The sequence below is a fragment of the Triticum urartu genome, chromosome 1 (assembly GCF_003073215.2).
Source record: "Triticum urartu cultivar G1812 chromosome 1, Tu2.1, whole genome shotgun sequence".
Taxonomy (NCBI): Eukaryota; Viridiplantae; Streptophyta; class Magnoliopsida; order Poales; family Poaceae; genus Triticum; species Triticum urartu.
Window position 1 is genome coordinate 567,042,956 of NC_053022.1, and position 23,183 is coordinate 567,066,138.

General features: G+C 43.1%; 1 protein-coding gene and 1 pseudogene across 1 annotated transcript; one reads left to right on the forward strand and one right to left on the reverse strand.

Annotated features, from left to right (window-relative positions):
• The first annotated feature begins 5,614 nt into the window (after positions 1-5,614).
• On the forward strand, positions 5,615-9,151 carry LOC125531170. The gene is made up of 5 exons (XM_048695588.1): positions 5,615-5,833; positions 6,400-6,477; positions 7,551-7,663; positions 7,743-7,806; positions 8,458-9,151. Exons 1-5 carry the CDS (start codon positions 5,711-5,713, stop codon positions 8,884-8,886), a joined length of 807 nt encoding a protein of 268 aa, XP_048551545.1. The 5' UTR covers positions 5,615-5,710; the 3' UTR covers positions 8,887-9,151.
• A 3,483-nt stretch (positions 9,152-12,634) lies between these two features.
• Positions 12,635-23,183, reverse strand: part of LOC125533190 — a 30,461-nt pseudogene continuing 19,912 nt past the window's right edge.

Below are 23,183 nucleotides of genomic sequence, written 5' to 3' on the forward strand. Positions count from 1 at the left end.
AATCCTAGTTGGAATAGGATTCGCGGAGGGGGAAAAGAGGAGGAGGGGGCCGGCCACCTCTCCTAGTCCTAATAGGACTAGGGGAAGGGGGAGGCGCGCAGCCCATCTAGGGCAGCCCCTTCTCTTTTCCACTAAGGCCCACTAAGGCCCATATAGCTCCCGGGGGGTTCCGGTAACCTCCCGGTACTCCGGTAAAATCCCGATTTCACCCGGAACACTTCCGATATCCAAACATAGGCTTCCAATATATCAATCTTTATGTCTCGACCATTTCGAGACTCCTCGTCATGTCCGTGATCACATCCGGGACTCCGAACAACCTTCAGTACATCAAAACGTATAAACTCATAATGTAAACTGTCATCGAAACCTTAAGCGTGCGGACCCTACGGGTCGAGAACAATGTAGACATGACCGAGACACGTCTCCGGTCAATAACCAATAGCGGGACCTGGATGCCCATATTGGCTCCTACATATTCTACGAAGATCTTTATCGGTCAGACCGCATAACAACATACGTTGTTCCCTTTGTCATCGGTATGTTACTTGCCCGAGATTCGATCGTCGGTATCCAATACCTAGTTCAATCTCGTTACCGGCAAGTCTCTTTACTCGTTCCGTAATACATCATCTCAACTAACTCATTAGTTGAATGCTTGCAAGGCTTATGTGATGTGTATTACCGAGAGGGCCCAGAGATACCTCTCCGACAATCGGAGTGACAAATCCTAATCTAGAAATACGCCAACCCAACATCTACCTTTGGAGACACCTGTAATGCTCCTTTATAATCACCCAGTTACGTTGTGACGTTTGGTAGCACCCAAAGTGTTCCTCCGGCAAACGGGAGTTGCATAATCTCATAGTCATAGGAACATGTATAAGTCATGAAGAAAGCAATAGCAACATACTAAACGATCGGGTGCTAAGCTAATGGAATGGGTCATGTCAATCAGATCACTCAACTAATGATGTGATCCCGTTAATCAAATGACAACTCATGTCTATGGTTAGGAAACATAACCATCTTTGATTAACGAGCTAGTCAAGTAGAGCATACTAGTGACACTTTGTTTGTCTATGTATTCACACATGTATTATGTTTCCGGTTAATACAATTCTAGCATGAATAATAAACATTTATCATGATTATAAGGAAATAAATAATAACTTTATTATTGCCTCTAGGGCATATTTCCTTCACAAAAACCTATGCCTTTTCCACCCAAGTCAACTAAAAGAAAGATGATGAAGAATTTGAATGCTTTGCTGAAATGCTGAGGCCAGTCTTTTTGCGTACTCGCTTGACTGATATCTTGAAAATGCCTCCTTATGCAAAGTATATGAAATTGAATACACCTTGTCCAACGATCTCTAATGGATGCAAGAGATTGTGAAACCCTCTCTTTATTTTGTTTCCATGAGAATACTCTTCCTCCCTTAGCCTGAGGGGATTACTCACACATCAGGATCAAATCACAAGCAGAACGCATTGTATAGATAGTTTCTTGAAGATGAATGATTGGAAGTCTTAGGATGTCGCTGATCGCAATGGAATGTCGATTACAAGTATTTAATCTAATGGCGATGGAGGCAATGATGATGGAGATGGCTATGGAGATGTGATGTTGACAACGGTGTGACGGTTGTGTAGAGACGGGAATGGCGAAGCTTGACGGGCGGGTGAATGGTATCTCCCGTGGCATTCTTTTCACCTGGTCTTCCTTGTCCTCTTGGCCTAGTGCACATGGTAGTGGTTTAGCATACAATGATCCTTGTCCTAGGCTATTAAGACCTTTTGCACCTTTGCAATGAACCCCTCATTTTTAAAAGTTCAAAACAAAATTTCAAATTCCGCAATATTTTGTGTGCTTGCAAACATTTTTTTAGTTCAAAATCATAAAAAAATCTTGAACATTTATAAAAAACTAAGAGTATTTTTTAAACCCATAATATCCCCCCTATTTTTTCGGGTAAGGCCAATATATCTTCACTTCATACACCCGTATGGTCCTACTGCATCAGACAGTGTATTTTCGATATCTATTAGTACTTATTTCTTCTTCTTCTTCTTCTTTTCTTTTTGAGAAACACTTTTTTTGATAGGGAAAACACTTTTCTTCTTCATTCATGTAGGCAAAAAAAAGTAGCGAAGTTTCGGCCCGACCCATCAAGTAGGGGAAGAAAGGCCCGGTGGGGGAGGAAAGGCCCGGTGGAGTAATAATAGTAGATGCAGGTAGGAGTCGGTCTACTAATCTTGGATGTGATGTCTATATACATGCATGATCATTGCCTTGGATATCGTCATAATTATTTATTTTTCCGTCAATTGCCCAATAGTAATTTGTTTACCCACTGTATGCTATTTTCTCAAGAGAGGCCCCTAGTGAAAATTGAGTATATTTTCTATCATATACTAAAACCAAAAATACTTTGCTGCACTTTTATTTATTTATTTTGTTTTATATTTTTGTTAGATCTATTTATCAAAACCTATACAATTTAATCTTTCTCAATACTGTTGAGGGATTGACAACCCCTCTACGCGTTGGGTTGCTAGTATTTGTTGTTTGTGTGCAGGTGTTGTTTACATAGTGTTGCTTGGTTCTCCTACTCAATTGATAACCTTGATTTCATAACTGAGAGAAATACTTATTTCTACTATATTGCATCATCATCTCCTCTTCGAGGAAATCCCAACGCAACTCACAAGTAGCACATACTTACCACCTCCATCATTAGAAAGTGCTATGACAATTCCTTGCACTTGGGGATTTTGAGTCATCCACTTGAGAAAAAAAGGTTGCCGTCCGATAAAACCCTACTTTTGGAGGCCAAACAGAGTCTACAATAATAGAAGTGTGCAGTGCACATCAGTCGACCTTTTGCTCGATGTCGTGAAGTGGAGGATGGTCCGATGGGTTGTCCAAAGGAATCACATCCATGACTTTTTGCAAAACAAGGGACAAAGAGCTAGGAAAAGAACGCGAGTCTCTAAAAGGTGTCAACAAAGGGACGCACTAGTGGGTTTTCACTCTCTCCCCTAACACATGTATTTGGAAGCTAAGAGGACTACTCATCTTGGAACCACTCATATCGGGCTTGTGGCGCTCACTTACTAATTTGTGGGTCATTCTCTTACTAGGCTTGCCTTGAAGATGGGATACTTGAAGTTTATCGGGCGAGGACTTGACTTGGAGTCATAGGCCGGAGCACATACTCTTCCCCTTCCACTTTGAAGTTATAGTAGCTGACAGTGGCGGTCCAGAACCCAGGCCGGGGGGGGGGGCCTAGGCCTGGGGCGTGCTGATTATACTTAGTGTTGAGTATACTATCTCACGCACTGTAGCAACACTGTTGAGGCGCTGTAGCAAGCATGGGCCCAGGGCTTGGGCTGATCCTAGCTCCGCCCCTGGTAGCTGGTGCATCCATCATGAGATGTCTCAGTCATAATGCCAAGGGTGTCCCAAGAGAAGGTGACAAACGACCATGGGCACCACATTGCATTCCAAAGTATCTTCATATGCCCCAATTTTGAAGGATACTTCAACAGTGTGCTCAACTTGAATGGTACTGTAGTCACTCAACAAATGTACACTACATGGACTAGGATGACGCTTCTTTGGAAGTTGCAACTTGGAGCATAGTTCTTCACTTGCCAAGTTGTGACAACTTCCTCCATGGATGATGACTTTGAGTTTTTGGCACAACAACACCTGCCCTTTATTATATTAAAGACAGTGGGGCACAACCGACCACACGAAACATTACAGAATCAGGGACTCAAAAGTCCCAGAAAGCTAAAGGAAGCACATACATGATCCAAAAATTCGTGTGCACACACTGCTAAAAGGATGAATAACATGTGTCTTGGGTAACTCCACAGCTTGCCACGATGCCCGCACACGCGCCCGCGCACAAGCTCCTCCGCTGACCAACACCAAGAACTGGCTCGAACGGTGGCCGACCTTGAAAACCACGAGAATACTCTTCCTCCCTTGGCCTGAGGGGATTACTCACACATCAGGATCAAATCACAAGCAGAAGGCATTTGTATAGATTGTTGCTTGAAGATGAATGATTGAAAGTCCTACGATGTCGCCGATCGCAATGGAGTGTCGATTACAAGTATTTAATCTAATGGCGATGGAGACAATGATGATGGAGATGGCTATGGGAGATGTGATGTTGACAACGGTGTGACGGTTGTGTAGAGACGGGAATGGCGAAGCTTGACGGGCGGGTGAATGGTATCTCCCGTGGCATTCTTTTCACCTGGTCTTCCTTGTCCTCTTGGCCTAGTGCACATGGTAGTGGTTTAGCATACAATGATCCTTGTCCTAGGCTATTAAGACCTTTTGCACCTTTGCAATGAACCCCTCATTTTTAAAAGTTCAAAACAAAATTTCAAATTCCGCAATATTTTGTGTGCTTGCAAACATTTTTTTAGTTCAAAATCATAAAAAAATCTTGAACATTTATAAAAAACTAAGAGTATTTTTTAAACCCAAATAACATTTTAAAAAATGTACTCTGGCCATTTTTCTGAAAGATTTCTTGAACATTACCTGTAGTGCCTTGTTTTGGCTAAGCTGCCAAAAGACAAAACATAAGTTCCAGGCTTTTATGACCTTTTGGATGGTTAAAATTAACCCCTCGTGATCATTTTAAAAAATTGAAACAAAATTTAAAATTGAGAATACTTTCTGAATTTGTGAATATTTTAGAATTTTTGAGCATTTTTGAAGTCGTTACTTTTTTAATAATTCGAAAGATCTGTTATTAACAATTTTTTAAGATGCTTGAACATTATCTAAAATTGATGCACTACCCCTCTTTTTTAGGGAAAAAACAACAACTAGAAAGCAGCCGTAAAAAGAATTTAACGGTCGGTACATGACGCATTGGGTTTTGTATTTTTATGAACATGATAAAAAGCATATACAGACACATACACTCATTTTTATGAACGCGCACACGCATAATCTACCCCCTATGAGCACCTCCGAGAAAATGCAAGCGCGAGTGCTAGGTCTACGAGTTGAACTCTGGTGAGTTGGTTCCAACGCCAGGAATCTAACCATCTAAGCTACGCTTAATTCGCACTAGGTGCTGCATTTGATTGGTACCCCCTCTGTTCGAAAAAGGTTGTCCCTCAAATGGATGTATCTAGCATCAGGTTAGTGCTAGATACATCCATTTTAGAGACAAGCTCGTGACAAGATTTTTTGGACGGAGGGAGTAGTAATGTGCAGGACACGAGCTCTCTCTCCTTAGTAAACAACATATTACATTAAGAAAGAAAAAAATGCATTCTTTCTTTGTGAAAACAAAATAAAACCGAGACTTCTTTTTATTAGAATCAAAGAAAATTATGACGTGAAAAAGAAGAAGGGATTGCGTACAATACTTTTTAATAGATATCGAGAAAAGTGCATTTTCGATATCTATTAGCTTCTTCTTTTTTCTTATTGAGATGAGAAACACATTTTTTTAGGGAAAAGGCAAGGCAAAAAAAAAAGTAGCGACGTTTCGGCCCGGCCCATCAAGTAGGGGAAGAAAGGCCCGGTGGGGGAGGAAAAGGCCCGGTAGGGTTGGTTGATAAACCCGGCGTATCGGGGGATCCATCCCCCTCCTGCCTCCTCTCTCCCCGGTGAGTAGGGTTTCCTTCCATTTGCAGCGGCGAAGGCGCTTTGGAAGAAGCCCTCATGGCGACGGTGGCCCGCACCGCCCTCAGGAGGATCGGCGGCCGCTCCTTCCGCCCGTCGCTGGCCGCGGCGGCGCACCAGCACCAGCACCAGCAGCCGCACCCCACCCCACCTCGCTCCATGGTACGGGCCCCTCCTCCCTCCCTTCTCCACGCCGCGCGAAGACGACCGCCTTTGCGTAGCCCTTGCTTGCTCCGTAGGAACCGTCGCAGGAACCCTAGCATTTCGTGCATCAGTTTCGTTGCCCTAGGCGCTGCCTGTACTGTATGGACGATGGATTCCGTTTTCCCTGCCCCTGATCATGCCGTAGACGGCAGATCCCAGCTCCTTGGGGCCTCAAGGGGAAGGGGATCTCCGTCTTGGTCATGCCCTGCTTCTCCATCTCGGTGGAATCGGTGAGCTCTGCCTCCACCACGCTGTCGTCACTTGATTTACCTTGTGTAACTGACCTTGCCTGCCCATGAAATTCCTGTTGTGTGCCTATGTAAATTAGCCATTTTATTTTATTCGCAAAAAAAAAGAAAAAAAAAGTCAATTAGCCATTTGCTTGGAATTACAGCGGCTAGTTACAGTCGTTCCAGTAATTAGCTCATCTACTTTCATTCATTGCGCACCTGCAGTTTGAAATGCAAATTCCTTCCAATTCTATATGCTAGCTACTTCATTTCGATTTCTTATTATTGGTGCAGGTCGCCGTTCCACATCGCAGCTGTTCCTCCACCTCCTTGCCTGCCATCGTCCGTCCCACTCCAGACATCAACAGGAAGGTGTGTTTCTGCCATTCTTCATGCCTTGCCCAGTTTGGACACCCTCTCTCGAGATGGGATTTTTTGACCGTGTGGTGTTAGCAGCCTCATGGAGGCTATTGCAAGGTAGCCCCTCCGTAAAGAAATATAAGAGCTTAGTGATCTAAACGCTCTTAAATTTCTTTAGAGAGGGAGAACCAGGATAGCTGTATTTATGCACAACTTAACTTTGTTTGCCTATGGAATTTCTTAGAGGCTTTATTATAGCAATATCAGTCTCTGCCAGCTTGCTTCTTACCGATTGGTGTATGCAGTACTGATTTTACTGTGATAAGTATAATCTGTTGATGCCTCTGCCTGGTGATGACGGAGAGTTGGTGTCCATTTCCTCGTGGAAATGGATTTTTCTTTGTGTGTTTAGGCCATGAATGGTTTGCATCGGAGGTTATTGTTGCAAGGTGCCAAGGTGGCTGTATGGACAGCTTAACCTATGGAGTTTCTTAGAGGCTTTACAACAATATCAGTCTCTGTCGCTTGTTACCAATTGGTGTATGCAGTACTGAGTTTACGATGATAAGTACAATCTGTTGATGTCTTTGCCTGGTGATGATGCGGAGTTGGTGTCCATTTCTCCATGGAAATGGATTTTTGTTTGTGTGTTTAGGCCATGAAATGGTTTATCGGAGGTTATTGTTGCAAGGCGCCAAGGTGGCTGTGTGGACAGCTTAACTTTGTTTGCGTATGGAATTTCTTAAGAGGCTTGATAGAAATATTAGTCTTGCAGTATTTTGTCTACGATACGATGATACGCGATTTGTTATGTTTTTCAGATGTTTCTACAAGTTTCTGAATGTTTCTCTGTGGAACTGGAGTTTTTCTTTCTGTGTGTAGACCGTGTGGTGTTAGTCTGATGGTTTATATTGGAGGGCGTTGCAAGGTGCCAAAGTGGCCCTACTTAACTTTGTGTGTTTATTATGGAATTTCTTAAGAGGCCTAATAACATGTCAGTATGTGAGCTTGCTTCGTACCTAGTGGTGGTGTATGCTACTACTTTGTGTGTTTATATCTGAGCCATTTGTGTGTTGAATGTACAGTTTCATCTGGACGTGAGTGGCAAGCTGCTTCCCGAGATCGGGTTTACCACGGACCATGCCTACAGGATCTCCATCTGCGATGACAATGCTGACTCCGCATCAAACATAGTGAAGTAAGAGTTACAACTGTTGGGGTGTTGTTTTGGATCATGAAGTCGGTTCAATATTGATGCTTCGTCGCTGTTTTGACAGGGACTTCCTGAAGGCACTTCAGTCAAACAGACCAGAGGATCTCGAGGCGTATCTGAGGCACCAGGTATGATATGCTGTGCTGTTGTTATATCGAACCAACGTAGACTTGTGTAGATGGACGGCTCTGGAAAAGCCAACAGAAATATTTTTTTTTTGTGTTTCAGCAAGAAGCAGTCCCCTTCTCTGCAATGTTATGCCACTCCGCTGGTGATATATAATTGAGATTATATTGCACACTTCTGGCTAATTGTACCTTGCTGTGAAGCATTTATTTTGATCTCCTGTTTTGCATGTTCATTGATTGTATTGCACAGTGCCCTTCTCTGCGATGTTATGCTCTCCTGCAGTCATACATCATTGATTGATTATATTGCATAATACTCCCTCCGTAAACTAATATAAGAGTGTTTAGATTACTACTTTAATGATCTAAACGCTCTTATATTAGTTTACAGAGGGAGTACTTCTGGTTGATTGTACGTACCTTGATCTGGTCTCCTCGTGTTTTGTATGTTCGTTGATCATATGGCTTTTGAGCAAAATGAGCGAATCTACACTCTAAAATATGTCTATATACATCCGTATGTTGTAGTCCATTTGAAATCTCTAAAAAGACTTGTATTTAGGAAGAGGGAGTAGTTGATTGGACCTTGCTGTGATAGTAGACTCATTACGTGAAGATGATCGTTTTTGATGGTTGTTGCTGAATTTGTAGGTCTCTATTGTGGAGGTAAAGAAGGTGGTCAGCGGAGCTGCTGTCGAGATCACGCTCCAGGGAATAGAGCGAACCGCCGAAATCCGTTTTGAGATTGAAGCGCTCAAGCAGATGGTGATGGATGAGGCCACCTCCACCAGGGCTGGAGTGGAGTCCTTGAAGACTATGGTGGCGGACACGAAGAAGGAGCTGCAGGAGCTGAAGACCTCCACCAGTGCCCAAGTGGGGTGGTTGAAGGCTGCCGTGGCGGGCACGCAGAAGGAGGTCCAGGAGCTGCAGATGGATATGTCAGATAAGGACTTCACCACGGTCGTCTTTCGCAACACTGTCGCTAATGTGGCGTGCGCATTTCTGGTTTTCGTGTCTGGGAAGGTGATGTTCACTGTTACTGAAGCAGCGGTGGACTTTGTGAACCACGGAGGGATATGAACGTACTGTAATGAGCTGAAGAAGTGTTCCCACGGACCACACTACTGGTTGGGTTAGTCTGGGAGTCATGTGTCATGTCTTGTGGTTTAGTTTTGCTGGAAAGTGCAAGCCATCCTCTGGACTGTAGATGATCAAGTGTGGTAGGTTTGCTCTTGCCTAATGGAACTTTTTTCCTGCAAAATGTTGTGTTGGCCCAGGTTGTTTGTGTGTGTGTGCTAACATTTTTGTGATGGATGCAATCAATGGTGAAGAAAATTCTCTAAAATGTTGTGTTTTGTTGGGTTCTTTTTCTCCATTATTTGTGCACAAGCACCAAGCAGTAGATGTTTCATTTGATAAACTGCTTTTGCTTCCTCTAGCGTGGTAAATTTTTTGTTGGTTCACTAGTACTACTACTACTAGTTGAGTCAAGCCTTCCATTGATGTTTATAATTAATCTCTAGTACTCCTTCTGTAAACTAATATAAGAGCGTTTAGATCACTATTTTAGTATTCTAAACGCTCTTATATAAGTTTATGGAGGGAGTACTACTTAGTTGCTACTACCTCATTGATGTTTATAATTAGTGTTTCTTATCGCCTGTTGCACTGCCTTCAACTTTCATATATCTTACTCCCTCCGTCCTACTCCCTCGGTTCCTAAATATAAGTCTTTATAGAGATTTCACTATGGCCTATTTTCGAACGGAGGGAGTACATACGAAGCAAAGTGAGAGAATCTTCACTCTAAAATGCATCTATATACATCCGTATGCGGTTCATAATGGAATCTCTACAAAGACTTATATTTAGGAACGGAGGGAGTGTAATATAAAAGCGTTTTTGACACCACACTAATGTAAAAAAACACTTTCATATTATGAGACGGATGGACGAACAATTTTTCTATCCTGCGAACGGTTTTTAAGCATTTTCTTTTGAATAGGCAAACAATTCTAGAATAGACGAACATTTTTTTCCAAAACTGGTGGATTCTTTTTTTTGAATTTCATGAACATTTTTTTAAAAATTAGGACATTTTTCAATTAGCAAACATTTTTTAAATTTCATGCAAAAAAGTTAATACACACACCTTTTAAAAAATCATGGATTTTTTGATATTACGAGCATTTGTTTTGAAACTATGAACATTTATTTGGATATGCAAACATTTTTAGAAAAATCCCCAACATTTTTTGAATTCACAAATATTTTATGTTTTCTTGAAAATTTTACGTCAAAGGTATCAGTTTTTTAAAAATTGAAAAGTTTTTTTTACTTTCCAAATTATTTAAAGTAGAATAAATGGAACAGAAAAATAAAACTTCAAAAACAGGCGCCTGCACATGGGCCTGCCGAAATGGGCGCGCTGTGTCTTCTCCAGCCCAAATGTACCAAATCAAATAACATTTTTTTTGGAAATTGTTTGTTCCAACAATTTTTGAAATTCATGATTTTTTTTGAAATAATGAACATATTTGGAAATGCATGATCATTTTTTGAACCATGAAACATTTTATGAATTATAAACTATTTTGTAAGTCATGAACGTTTCTGAATTTTTTGGTTATTTTTCAATTCAATGGAACATTTTTTGAATTGGCGAAATTATGTTTGATTTCATTAACGTTTTTCGTACATGAAGTTCTATAAAAAAATCATGGAAGTTTTTGTTTCCCGAACATTTGTTTTCAAAATCGGGAATATTATTTTATTATACGAACATTGTTTTTAAATCATGAACACTTTTGAATCCACAAACATTTATGAGTTATTAAACATTTTATTTCAAAATTCTCATTTTTTAAATATTCGGTACATTTCTTAGGATTATTTAAAGTCAAGGAAAGGAAGACCGAAAAGGAAAACAAAAAATCAAAACCGAAAAATAGAAAAGCAGCTGCCCGGAGATGAGCCGGGCCAAGCAGGCGCGATGTGTCTTCGCACAACACGCAAAGCGCAGTATAGAAGGTTCCTACTTGGGCTTGCCCAGACGGGGATTCGCCTGTGTGAAACATTTATTTATTGGCATCGGCCGGCAGATTTTTTTAAAAGATCCGCCGCCTCGCGAGCCGTGGGATCTGACACAATCAAGAGGCCGAACTTCTTTCTCTACTTTGTAACAGAGGGCTTGTTGCGAAAACATTTACAAAGAAAGATTATGTTGCAATTATTTTTTGCAACATAGGTTATGTTGCGAGAATACCTATAGACCAACATGTCAGTTGTCCCTCTATCTCACTACAATAAAGTGTGGGTCTCACTTGATCCCGACAACATTATCATTTTCCTCTAAAATTATTCATTTGCTTACTCCTCACAAGTGAGGTTCACATTTATCATTGTGAGATAAAGAGAGCTGATATGTGGGTATAGGAGTATTTTCTTCATATAACATGGTCAACGAGTTTGACCTGACAATAACAATGTCTAATGGCATTTTTGAGCAAACATCTAATGAAATGATGTCATTTTTTAGATATCTAATGGCATTTTGAGCAAGCATCTCACGGAAAGATGGCATTTTTGAGCAGTTGAAATTCCTAGTAGCACAAATGATAAAAACCCTTTTTTGTAACATAGGTCGTGTTTGTAGAATTTTTTCCCATCTTCACTCTTTTTTTGCAACAACTGTGATGTGGTTGGAGAACTTTTGCAACATAGGTAATGTTGCAGAAAAATTAAAAATGAAAAAATGTGCAAAAAACGACGCTGCTGTTGCCTGCGTCAAGCGCGTCGTCGGTGATCACAACAAATCAATAAAGCCGCCGCTCCCGTGGTTTCAGAAGCGCGCTGGGGAGCACAAATCATCGCTGCCGCCGTCAACCACCACCACTACCGCCAGCGACCAGCACCGCCGCCACCTAGCTACCACTTACGCCGGCCTACAGGAACAAGGGAAAAAGGGATCTCTGGATTTGTAGAGAGGCCGGCCACCGTCGGCGAAGATCCCATCATCGTCACCGCTGCGGGGGGTCTGCCTGTAGGCCTGCACCGCTGCCCTCCCTAGTCCCAGTCGCCGTCACCCTCATATATAGTCCCAGCCGTTGCAGGATCTAACCCATGGTTGGTTTGCAACAAAGGGCTAGTTGCATAATCACTTTATGAAACAAGGGACCAGTTGCAGAACGTGGACACGAAGGGATTAGCTCCTGACCGTCTGATTAAGAGCTCATCTAACGGACACGGGAGGTGGCGGACGCTCGCACGAGATCAGCCAGTTGAAGGAAAACGTTTCTCTAATATTTTGTAACTTTTGTGACAATTTCGGTGACGTACCACCAGAAGCAATTGCTGCTTTATTATTAACTAGCAAAAGGGTCTGTGAGTTGCAACGGGTAGAAAAGAGAAAATGCAAACACCCATGCCTGCTAAAACAACTATATACAAGGTCGCTAAAGACAACTATTTTTCCATGATATAAATGTAAAGTGGAGCATAAGTTGGTGAAGAAGTAATCCAAAAGATGAATGTTGAGTGGAACATTGGTTGATGAAGAAGTAATCCAAAAGATGAATGTTGAGTGGAACATTGGTTGATGAAGAAGTAATCGAACTGGTACATCATTTTATTCATTATCCAGAAGCATGATGCAACGAAAGCTAATTAATTGTCCAAAATCATGATGGAAAGAAAGGTAAGAACTAAGTGGCTGATAACTCGCATCTTGTCGGACAACATATATGATCATGGATGTGAATGAAAACATTAAAAGACGACAAAACAACTTTTTGCAGAATAATAGACCATCGTAATCATGGGAGTCCAGTTAACAATTTTCGGCTTCTGCGTGATAGTCAGGTGTTTTGCCGAGCACCTTGTGCCGCGCCACTACCCTGTGCATATCCTCGCCGCTCACCAGCAACGCCTCGCCTTGACAACCTGGAGCTTGTACCCGGGGGCGGTGCAACTGAAAGACACAAGGTGTTAGTGAGGTTGAGAGCAGGCCGGAAGGAAGACAAACTGAGGGGGTTGTCATTGACGGCGAGGCCGCGGCTGCAGTTTTCTGTCGGAGCCTGAGGAGAAGACCCGTGCGGTGCGCCCTTCGTTAGAGTGGCGGAGAGCTCGTCCAGAGCGGAGGTGGCGCATGTCATGGCATGGAGTTCACGGCTGCGTTGGGAGCTAGCAGGGGAGGATGCGCGCATGCCAGGAGGCCACGGCGCGGGGAAAGGAAGAGCGGAGGCGCATGGCATCAGCTTGCTTGCGCGCCGACCCGATCAGCTCGAGAGTCGAAACGGCATGGACGTGATCGGGAAGGTGCCCTGGCACCACCATCAGCAATTGTGCAGGGAAGGAGGGTACAGGGGAAGCAGAAGTGGTCCGAGGAGGTGGAGCTGGGCGGGGCATCGCGCATTCTTGTGGCATGCGGTGGTGACCATGGCGAGCTCTGAAAAAAATCTTGGGAAAGGAAGGGGAGACTGGCGGGCCGTCGGCTTTGCAGGATTTGCTGCGAGTGCGATGTGCTCGACCGGAACAGAGGGAGGGCGTTAGAGAAAGGCCGGCGGTGAGATGGCCTCAGGAGTCAATGGCATGCACTCTGGACGGCAAGGTGACGGGCATGGGCGGCCAGAGCAGAGCACGAGGAGGAAGAAGCAGCAGCAGAGAAGAAGATTAATGCATGCCCTCCAATATCTTATCGACTCTGTTAATTTGAAATTCATCATTCATGCTGGTTAGTAGTTCTCTCGTCTCATTGTAGCTAGTACGTAGCATTTTGTCGAGCACTTGGCTTGCATTCTACTTACGGGCTAGCTACGCTCCATCCCCATGCCACTCCGAACTGCGACATGTCATTCTCTCTTCTTGACATGACTTGACACCGACAGCCAGAGGCTCCCCTTGGCCCGGCGTCCCAGAGCTCGATCGCCAACGGCTGAGCGCCTCGTAGACGGTGCCGTCGTCGCCCTGGCCGACGAGAGAGATCCTCTCCTCTCCTCGTCGGAGAGGCGGTGGAGGCGCACTGCGAAGTGGTCGGTGGGGTGGGGTTGCTGGCGACGCTGCCGGACCAGAGCCATGAGATGAGATGGGCAGCATTGGAGGTGTTTTTTTAAAAAAAAAATCAACCGGAGGCAACTATTTTGCCTCGTTCGATGATTAGGGGGCAAATGATTTTAGGGTTTGTATTTATACAACACCAAATCAGAAAAGGTCACTACTCTCGTAGCACGATTGATCCTAATTTTTTCTCCCACGGCAACCCAAGAGAGCGCTTCATTCTTGATGCTCACGAGGAGAACCATCGGCGGGGCACTCATGTGTTGGAACATGCGAGCGTTCCTTCCATACAAATGGTTCAAGAGGTGAGCATGATAAGGGTAGTCATAGCTTCACTATTCGTGATGTCCTCAAAGCATAATAGAGTGCCGTCACTTGAAAAGAAGATGATCGATGGATTATTACTCGCGCTTGCAAAGGCGGGCAAAGCCCGCAATTAGGCCATCCCCTCTTGACCAAACGGTCGACGGTCCAAACTCTATTTTGTATGGCCAACCAAGCAAAAACTATATACCATTGGTGAAGCTCAAGCCTTCCACAATGTGTGTTGCAAAGGGGAGTGGATGTTACCCAAGAATTGAGCCAATGTGTGTTCCATAAGGGAGTGGGTGTTACTAAAGAATTCAGCATTACTAGCAATGTGTTCGTGCGTTGCAATAGATTTAAAGTAAAATAATACTTATTCACAAATTTAAGAAAGCTTGGTGTGGCAATGACGTTCATGGGTCTGCTGCCGCTGCTCGTAGATGGTGAGTGGCGGCACGGTGGGTCGAGCTGGTGCGGCGTGCGCTTGGCCTAACGCATGCGATGTGCTCCAAGAAATGTCGCTGATGCATCCCACACAGAGACGGATAATATGAGGTGGAACTCAATATTGGATTTTCTAGTCAAAACTGGAACACATCAGTCCAATACCACTTCATTTTTTTATTTTGTATTAAATATGTCCGGTCGGTTTTGAAACATGAGGGGTGAAATATCGACAAAAAAATAATAAAGGGCCAAATGTCTACCTTTTGAAAACTGGAGGGACAAAAAACATACTTTTTTCAATAACTTTTTGTCCATCTCATTGCATGGGTTTCCGGAAAAAAAACACAACTTGTTTGGATCCTTCCATTTGAACCAAAGCCCACGAAGTGCCAAGGTCAGTGAGGAGAGGTCGCGATGATGTCGCGAGCCTGCGGGCGAGCCGGTCCGCAAGCACACGCGTCAAGAGAAGAAAGCATGCCAGGGGAAGGAAGGAGATCATGCGGCTGTGCGTTGTTCGATCCTACGGTGCGGGTGCGACCGGCTGAAATATTTAGGGAGCAACTAACTAGTTAACAAAAATAATCGCCGCCCTTAATTAAACCATTCCTTTGTTACCTTTGGCTTAATATTTAGGGAGCAACTAACTAGTTAACTAAAATAATTTGAAGATATTTTGTTTGGTGAGAAATGCAACATTGAAAATGGTTTGTAATTTGCAGACACAGTTCAGACGATATTTAGTTTCGAAAAACCAAATCTTGAAAAAAAAACAAGTACAATAACCCGTCCATTCCTCACGCATGCACGCTTGCTGCAGCCAGAGTAGTTTGAGGTGACATTTGCGAGGAGTTAATTTGAGATTTAGTGATTTCCTAATATTTAATTTATAGATCTTGCGTGCTAGCTAGTTTGGTTCAGGTGATTTTTGTTTACTTGGGTTGGGCAAAAGCGCCGATTCATGTAAAGTCGTTATGAAATCACAACATCAATTAAACACACCTGTTATAACAAAATTTATTATTTGAAGATATGACTGTCGATCCACATATTTTTGTAATACAAGGTACGCTTCGTTTGCCATTCAATCGGCTGAACCTATTTGAGTTGGGATAATATCCATTCACTGCTTGTTGAGGACACATTTTCATTGGCACTAGCATTTGCTCTGCCCTGTGATCATCTTCTGAATTCCGAAGTAGCGGTTTGGTTGGGGTTAATTACTGTATTTTGTATGTATGCATGCTAATTGCTAAAGACTAGTTTCAGATCTGGGATGGAGCTAGTTTCAAAACCTGGGACTTGTTCAGTCTATGTTCCTTTGCTTGATATGTCATCTCTCCTTGGTTGACCTCAACCAAGACTGAAATGTGCAGTAAGTACATGAGCTGATCAGCCTGAACCGGAAGAGGAATGCAAGCTAATGAAATACTACCAGACAACTATTAGAAGAGTCCTTCAACTTCAAAACCAGACAAGTTGCACCGTTAAACTTTGGAACCGGGCAATTCTAGTCCCTCTTCTCTCCTGAACTGAACTGAACTGAAGTGGTTTTCGCAGTGGCGTAGCGTGGGGTGGTGTTCCGGCTTGACCGCCACCTAGTCATTTTGGGTCTTCTACTCTTCGTCTTCAAGACTTGACCGGCGGCGCTGGCCGTGGCCTGGCATTGCACGCTAACTGCTCGACAAAATGTCCACTGCATTGCCAGGATGAAAAGGCGAAAAGAGGGGTGTCAACTCAGCTATCTTTGGTCAAAACCACCACGAGTCAGCACAGAATCCTGGGTCAACTAACTTGTCCGGTTTCAAAAGTTAACGGTACAAGTTGTATGGTTTTCAAGTTGCCCAAGGACCAAATTTAGACTTTTTTTTATTAATAGTAACTAGAACAATGCCCGTGCGTTGCGACCGAATATAAATATTCTAGGAGTAGTACGTTAGCTTGTGATTTATCTGTCAATAATAATGCGAGTTATATGTTTTTCAAGTTGAGGGACCAAAAATAATCTTATATTTTGATTAGAAGTCTGGTAAGTAGATTAAAGTGAAATTGGTTCAAGAGATATGTTAATTAAGGTGATTGATTATCATATACTACATGGAAGGTTAGACGAAGGGGTGATGGAAAGAAAAGTGAAATTAAAATCTTACATTCTTTTTAAGTAGTAGAGATAGAGATATGTTTGAGGGACGCTTTTTTCTCTCTCTATAAGTAACTAGAGTACATAATACCCAAATACTCTAGTTGTGTTGGGGAACGTAGCAATAATTCAAAATTTTCCTACGTGTCACCAAGATCAATCTATGGAGTCATCTAGCAACGAGGGAGGAGTGGATCTACATACCCTTGTAGATCGCGCGCGGAAGCGTTCAAGAGAACGGGGTTGATGGAGTCGTACTCGTCGTGATCCAAATCACCGATGATCCTAGCGCCGAACGGACGGCACCTCCGCGTTCAACACACGTACGGAGCAGCGACGTCTCCTCCTTCTTGATCCAGCAAGGGGGGAGAGGTTGATGGAGATCCAGCAGCACGACGGCGTGGTGGTGGAAGTAGCGGGATTCCAACAGGGCTTCGCCAAGCGCTGCGGGAGGAGGGAGATGTGTCACGGGAGGGAGAGGGAGGCGCCAGGGCTTAGGTGCGGCTGCCCTCCCTTCCCCCCACTATATATAGGGCCAAGGGAGAGGGGGGCAGCCTTGGCCCTTCCTCCAAGGAAGGGTGCGGCCAGGGAGGAGTCCATCCTCCCCAAGGCACCTAGGAGGTGCCTTCCCCCTTTAGGACTCTTCCTTTCCCTTATCTCTTGGCGCATGGGCCTCTTGGGGCTGGTGCCCTTGGCCCATATAGGCCAAGGCGCACACCCCTACAGCCCATGTGGCCCCCCGGGGCAGGTGGACCCCCGGACCCCTTTCGGACCCTCCCGGTACAATACCGATAATGCGCGAAACTTTTCCGGCGACCAAAACAAGACTTCCCATATATAAATCTTTACCTCCGGACCATTCCGGAACTCCTCGTGACGTCCGGGATCTCATCCGGGACTCCGAACAACTTTCGGGTTACCGCATACTAATATCTCTATAACCCTAGCGTCACCGAACCTTAAGTGTGTAGACCCTACGGGTTCGGGAAGCATGCAGACATGACCGAGACGTTCTCCGGTCAATAACCAACAGCGGGATCTGGATACCCATGTTGGTTCCCACATGTTCCACGATGATCTCATCGGATGAACCACGATGTCGAGGATTCGATCAATCCCGTATACAATTCCCTTTGTCTAGCGGTACGATACTTGCCCGAGATTCGATCGTCGGTATCCCGATACCTTGTTCAATCTCGTTACCGGCAAGTCTCTTTACTCGTTCCGTAACACATCATCCCGTGATCAACTCCTTGATCACATTGTGCACATTATGATGATGTCCTACCGAGTGGGCCCAAAGATACCTCTCTGTCATACGGAGTGAAAAATCCCAGTCTCGATTCGTGCCAACCCAATAGATACTTTCGGGGATACCTCTAGTGTACCTTTATAGCCACCCAGTTACGTTGTGACGTTTGGCACACCCAAAGTACTCCTACGGTATCCGAGAGTTGCATAATCTCATGGTCTAAGGAAAAAGATACTTGACATTAGAAAAGCTTTAGCAGACGAACTACACGATCTTGTGCTATGCTTAGGATTGGGTCTTGTCCATCACATCATTCTCCTAATGATGTGATCCTGTTATCAATGACATCCAATGTCCATGGTTAGTAAACCGTAACCATCTATTAATCAACGAGCTAGTCAGCTAGAGGCTCACTAGGGACATGTTGTGGTCTATGTATTCACACATGTATTACGATTTCCAGATAACACAATTATAGCATGAACAATAGACAATTATCATGAACAAGGAAATATAATAATAACCATTTTATTATTGCCTCTAGGGCATATTTCCAACAGTCTCCCACTTGCACTAGAGTCAATAATCTAGTTCACATCGCCATGTGATTAACACTCATAGGTCACATCGCCATGTGACCAACATCCAAAGAGTTTACTAGAGTCAATAATCTAGTTCACATCACTATGTGATTAACACTCAATGAGTTCTGGGTTTGATCATGTTATGCTTGTGAGAGAGGTTTTAGTCAACGGGTCTGCAACATTCAGATCCGTATGTACTTCGCAAATTTCTATGTCATCTTGTAGATGCAACTACTACGCTACATTTGGAGCCATTTCAAATAACTGTTCTACTTGGAGCTATTCTAAATTGTTGCTCCATTATACGTATCCGGTATCTCTACTCAGAGCTATCCGGATAGGTGTTAAGCTTGCATCGACGTAACTCTTTACGTCGAACTCTTTATCACCTCCATAACCGAGAAACATATCCTTATTCCTCTAAGGATAATTTTGACCGCTATCTGGTGATCTACTCCTAGATTACCTTTGTACCTCTTGCCAGACATGTGGCAAGGCACACATCAGGTGCGGTACTCAGCATGGCATACCGTATAGAGCCTATGACAAAAGCATAGGGGACGACCTTCGTCCTTCCTCTTTCTTCTGCCGTGGTCGAGCTTTAAGTCTTAACTTCATACCTTACAACTCAGGCAAGAACTCCTTCTTTGACTGATCCATCTTGAACACCTTCAAGATCATGTCAAGGTATGTGCTCATTTGAAAGTACCATTAAGCGTTTTGATCTATCCTTATAGATCTTGATGCTCAATGTTCAAGTAGCTTAATCCAGGCTTTCCATTGAAAAACACTTTCCAAATAACCCTATATGCTTTCCAGAAATTCTACGTCATTTCTGATCAACAATATGTCAACAACATATACTCATCAGAAATTCTATAGTGCTCCCACTCACTTCTTTGGAAATACAAGTTTCTCATAAACTTTGTATACACCCAAAATCTTTGATCATCTCATCAAAGCATACATTCCAACTCCGAGATGCTTACTCCAGTCCTTAGAAGGATTGCTGGAGCTTTGCATACTTATTAGCATCTTTCAGGATTGACAAAACCTTCCGGTTTGTATCACATACAACCTTTCCTCAAAAAAATCGTCGAGGAAACAATGTTTTGACATCCTATCTGCAAGATTTCATAAATGATGCAGTAATCGCTAATATAATTCCAATAGACTCTTAACATCGCTACGAGTGAGGAAGTCTCATCGTAGTCAACTCCTTGAACTTGTCGGAAAACATCTTAACGACAAATCGAGCTTTCTTAATGGTGATACTTACCATCATTGTTCGTCTTCCTTTTAAAATCCATATGTGCCTAACAGCCTTACGACCATCAAGTAGTACTTCCAAAGTCTACACTTTGTTTTTTAAAAATGGATCCTGTCTCGGATTATATGGCCTCGAGCCATTTTGGAATCCAGGCCCACCACTACTTCTCCATAGCTCGTAGCATTGTTGTCTAGCAACATGACTTCCAAGACAGGATTACGTACCACTCTGAAAGTAGTACGCATCCTTGTCATCCCACGAGGTTTGGTAGTGACTTGATCCGAAGTTCATGATCAACTATCATAAGCTTCCACTTCAATTGGTGTAGGTGCCACAGGAACAACTCTTTGTGCCCTGCCACTAGTTGAAGAGACGGTTCAATAACCTCATCAAGTCTCCACCATCCTCCCACTCAATTCTTTCGAGAAAAACTTCCTCGAGAAAGGACCCGATTCTAGAAACAATCCCTTATTGCTTTCGATCTGAGACAGGAGGTATACCCAACTGTTTTGTGTCTATGAAGATGCATTTATCCGCTTTGGGTTTGAGCTTATCAGCCTGAAACTTTTTCACATAAGCGTCGCAGCCCCAAACTTTTAAGAAATGACAGCTTAGGTTTCTCTAAACCATAGTTCATACGGTGTCATCTCATCGGAATTACGTGGTGCCCTATTTAAAGTGAATGTGGTTGTCTCTAATGCCTAACCCATAAACTATCGTGGTAATTCGATAAGAGACATCATGGTATGCATCATATCCAATAGGGTGCAGTTATGATGTTCGGACACACCATCACACTATGGTGTTCCAGGCTGTATTAGTTGTGAAACAATTTCCACAATGTCTTAATTCTGTGCCAAACTCGTAATTCAGATATTCATCTCTATGATCACATCATAGATATTTTATCCTCTTGTCACGACGATCTTTCAACTTCACCCTGAAATTACTTGAACCTTTCAATAATTCAGACTCGTGATTCATCAAGTAAATATACTCAACATCTACTCAAATCATCTGTGAAGTAAGAACATAACGATATCCACTACACGCCTCAGCACTCATTGGACTGCACACATCAAAATGTATTACTTCCAACAAGTTGCTTTCTAGTTCCATTTTACTGAAAACGAGGCTTTCAGTCATCTTGCCCATGTGGTATGATTTGCATGTCTCAAGTGATTCAAAATCAAGTGAGTCCAAACGGTCCATTTGCATGGAGTTTCTTCATGCATATACACCAATAGACATGGTTCGCATGTCTCAAACTTTTCAAAAACGAGTGAGCCCAAAGATCCATCAACATGGAGCTTCTTCATGCGTTTTATACCGATATGACTTACGTGGCAGTGCCACAAGTAGGTGGTACTATCATTACTATCTTATTAGTCTTTGAGGTGAACATGTGTATCACTACGATCGAGATTCAATAAACCATTCATTTTAGGTGCAAGACCATTGAAGGTATTATTCAAATAAACAGAGTAACTATTATTCTCCTTAAATGAATAACCGTATTGCGATAGTCATAATCCAATCATGTCTATGCTCAACGCAAACACCAAATAACAATTATTTAGGTTTAACACCAATCTCGATGGTAGAGGGAGCGTGCGATGCTTGATCATATCAACATTGGAAACACTTCCAACACATATCGTCAGCTCACCTTTAGCTAGTCTCCGTTTATTCCGTAGCTTTTATTTCGAGTTACTAACACTTAGCAACCGAACCGGTATCTAATACCCTGGTGCTACTAGGAGTACTAGTAAAGTACACATCAACACAATGTATATCCAATATACTTCTATCGACCTTGCCAGCCTTCTCATCTACCAAGTATCTAGGGTAATTCTGCTCCAGTGGCTGTTCCCCTTATTACAGAAGCACTCAGTCTCGGGTTTGGGTTCAACCTTGGGTTTCTTCACTAGAGCAGCAGCTGATTTGCCGTTTCATGAAGTATCCCTTCTTGCCCTTGCCCTTCTTGAAACTAGTGGTTTCACCAACCATCAACAATTGATGCTCCTTCTTGATTTCTACTTTCGCAGGTGTCAAACATCGCGAATATCTCAAGGATCATCATATCTATCCCTGATATGTTATAGTTCATCACGAAGCTCTAGCAGCTTGGTGGCAGTGACTTTGGAGAAACATCACTATCTCATCTGGAAGATCAACTCCCACTCGATTCAAGTGATTGTACTCAGACAATCTGAGCACAAGCTCAACGATTGAGCTTTTCTCCCTTAGTTTGCAGGCTAAGAAAATCGTCGGAGGTCTCATACCTCTTGACGTGGGCACGAGCCTGAAATCCCAATTTCAGCCCTCGAAACATCTCATATGTTTCGCGACGTTTCAAAACGTCTTCGGTGCCTCAACTCTAAACCGTTTAACTGAACTATCACGTAGTTATCAAAATGTGTATGTCAGATGTTCGCAACATCCACAGACGACATTCGAGGTTCAGCACACTGAGCGGTGCATTAAGGACATAAGCCTTCTATGAAGCAATGAGGACAATCCTCAGTTTACGGACCTAGTCCGCATAATTGCTACTATCAACTTTCAACTAAATTTTCTCTAGGAACATATCTAAACAGTAGAACTGAAGCGCGAGCTACGACATAATTTGCGAAGACCTTTTGACTATGTTCAGGATAATTAAGTTCATCTTATGAACTCCCACTCAGATAGACATCCCTCTAGTCATCTAAGTGATTACATGATCCGAGTCAACTAGGCCGTGTCCGATCATCACGTGAGACGGACTAGTCAACATCGGTGAACATCTTCATGTTGATCGTATCTACCATACGACTCATGCTCGACCTTTCGGTCTTCTGTGTTCCGAGGCCATGTCTGTACATGCTAGGCTCGTCAAGTCAACCTAAGTGTTTCGCATGTGTTCCGAGGCCATGTCTGTACATGCTAGGCTCGTCAACACCCGTTGTATTCGAACGTTAGAATCTATCACACCCGATCATCACGTGGTGCTTCGAAACGACGAACTTCGCAACGGTGCACAGTTAGGGGGAACACTTTCTTGAAATTTAGTGAGGATCATCTTATTTAAGCTACCGTCGTTCTAAGAACAAATAAGATGTAAAACATGATAAACATCACATGCAATCAAATAGTGACATGATATGGCCAATATCATTTTGCTCCTTTGATCTCCATCTTCGGGGCTCCATGATCATCGTTGTCACCGGCATGACACCATGATCTCCATCATCGTGTCTTCTTGAAGTTGTCTCGTCAATCTATTACTTCTACTACTATGGCTAACGTTAGCAATAAAGTAAAGTAATTACATGATTATGTTTC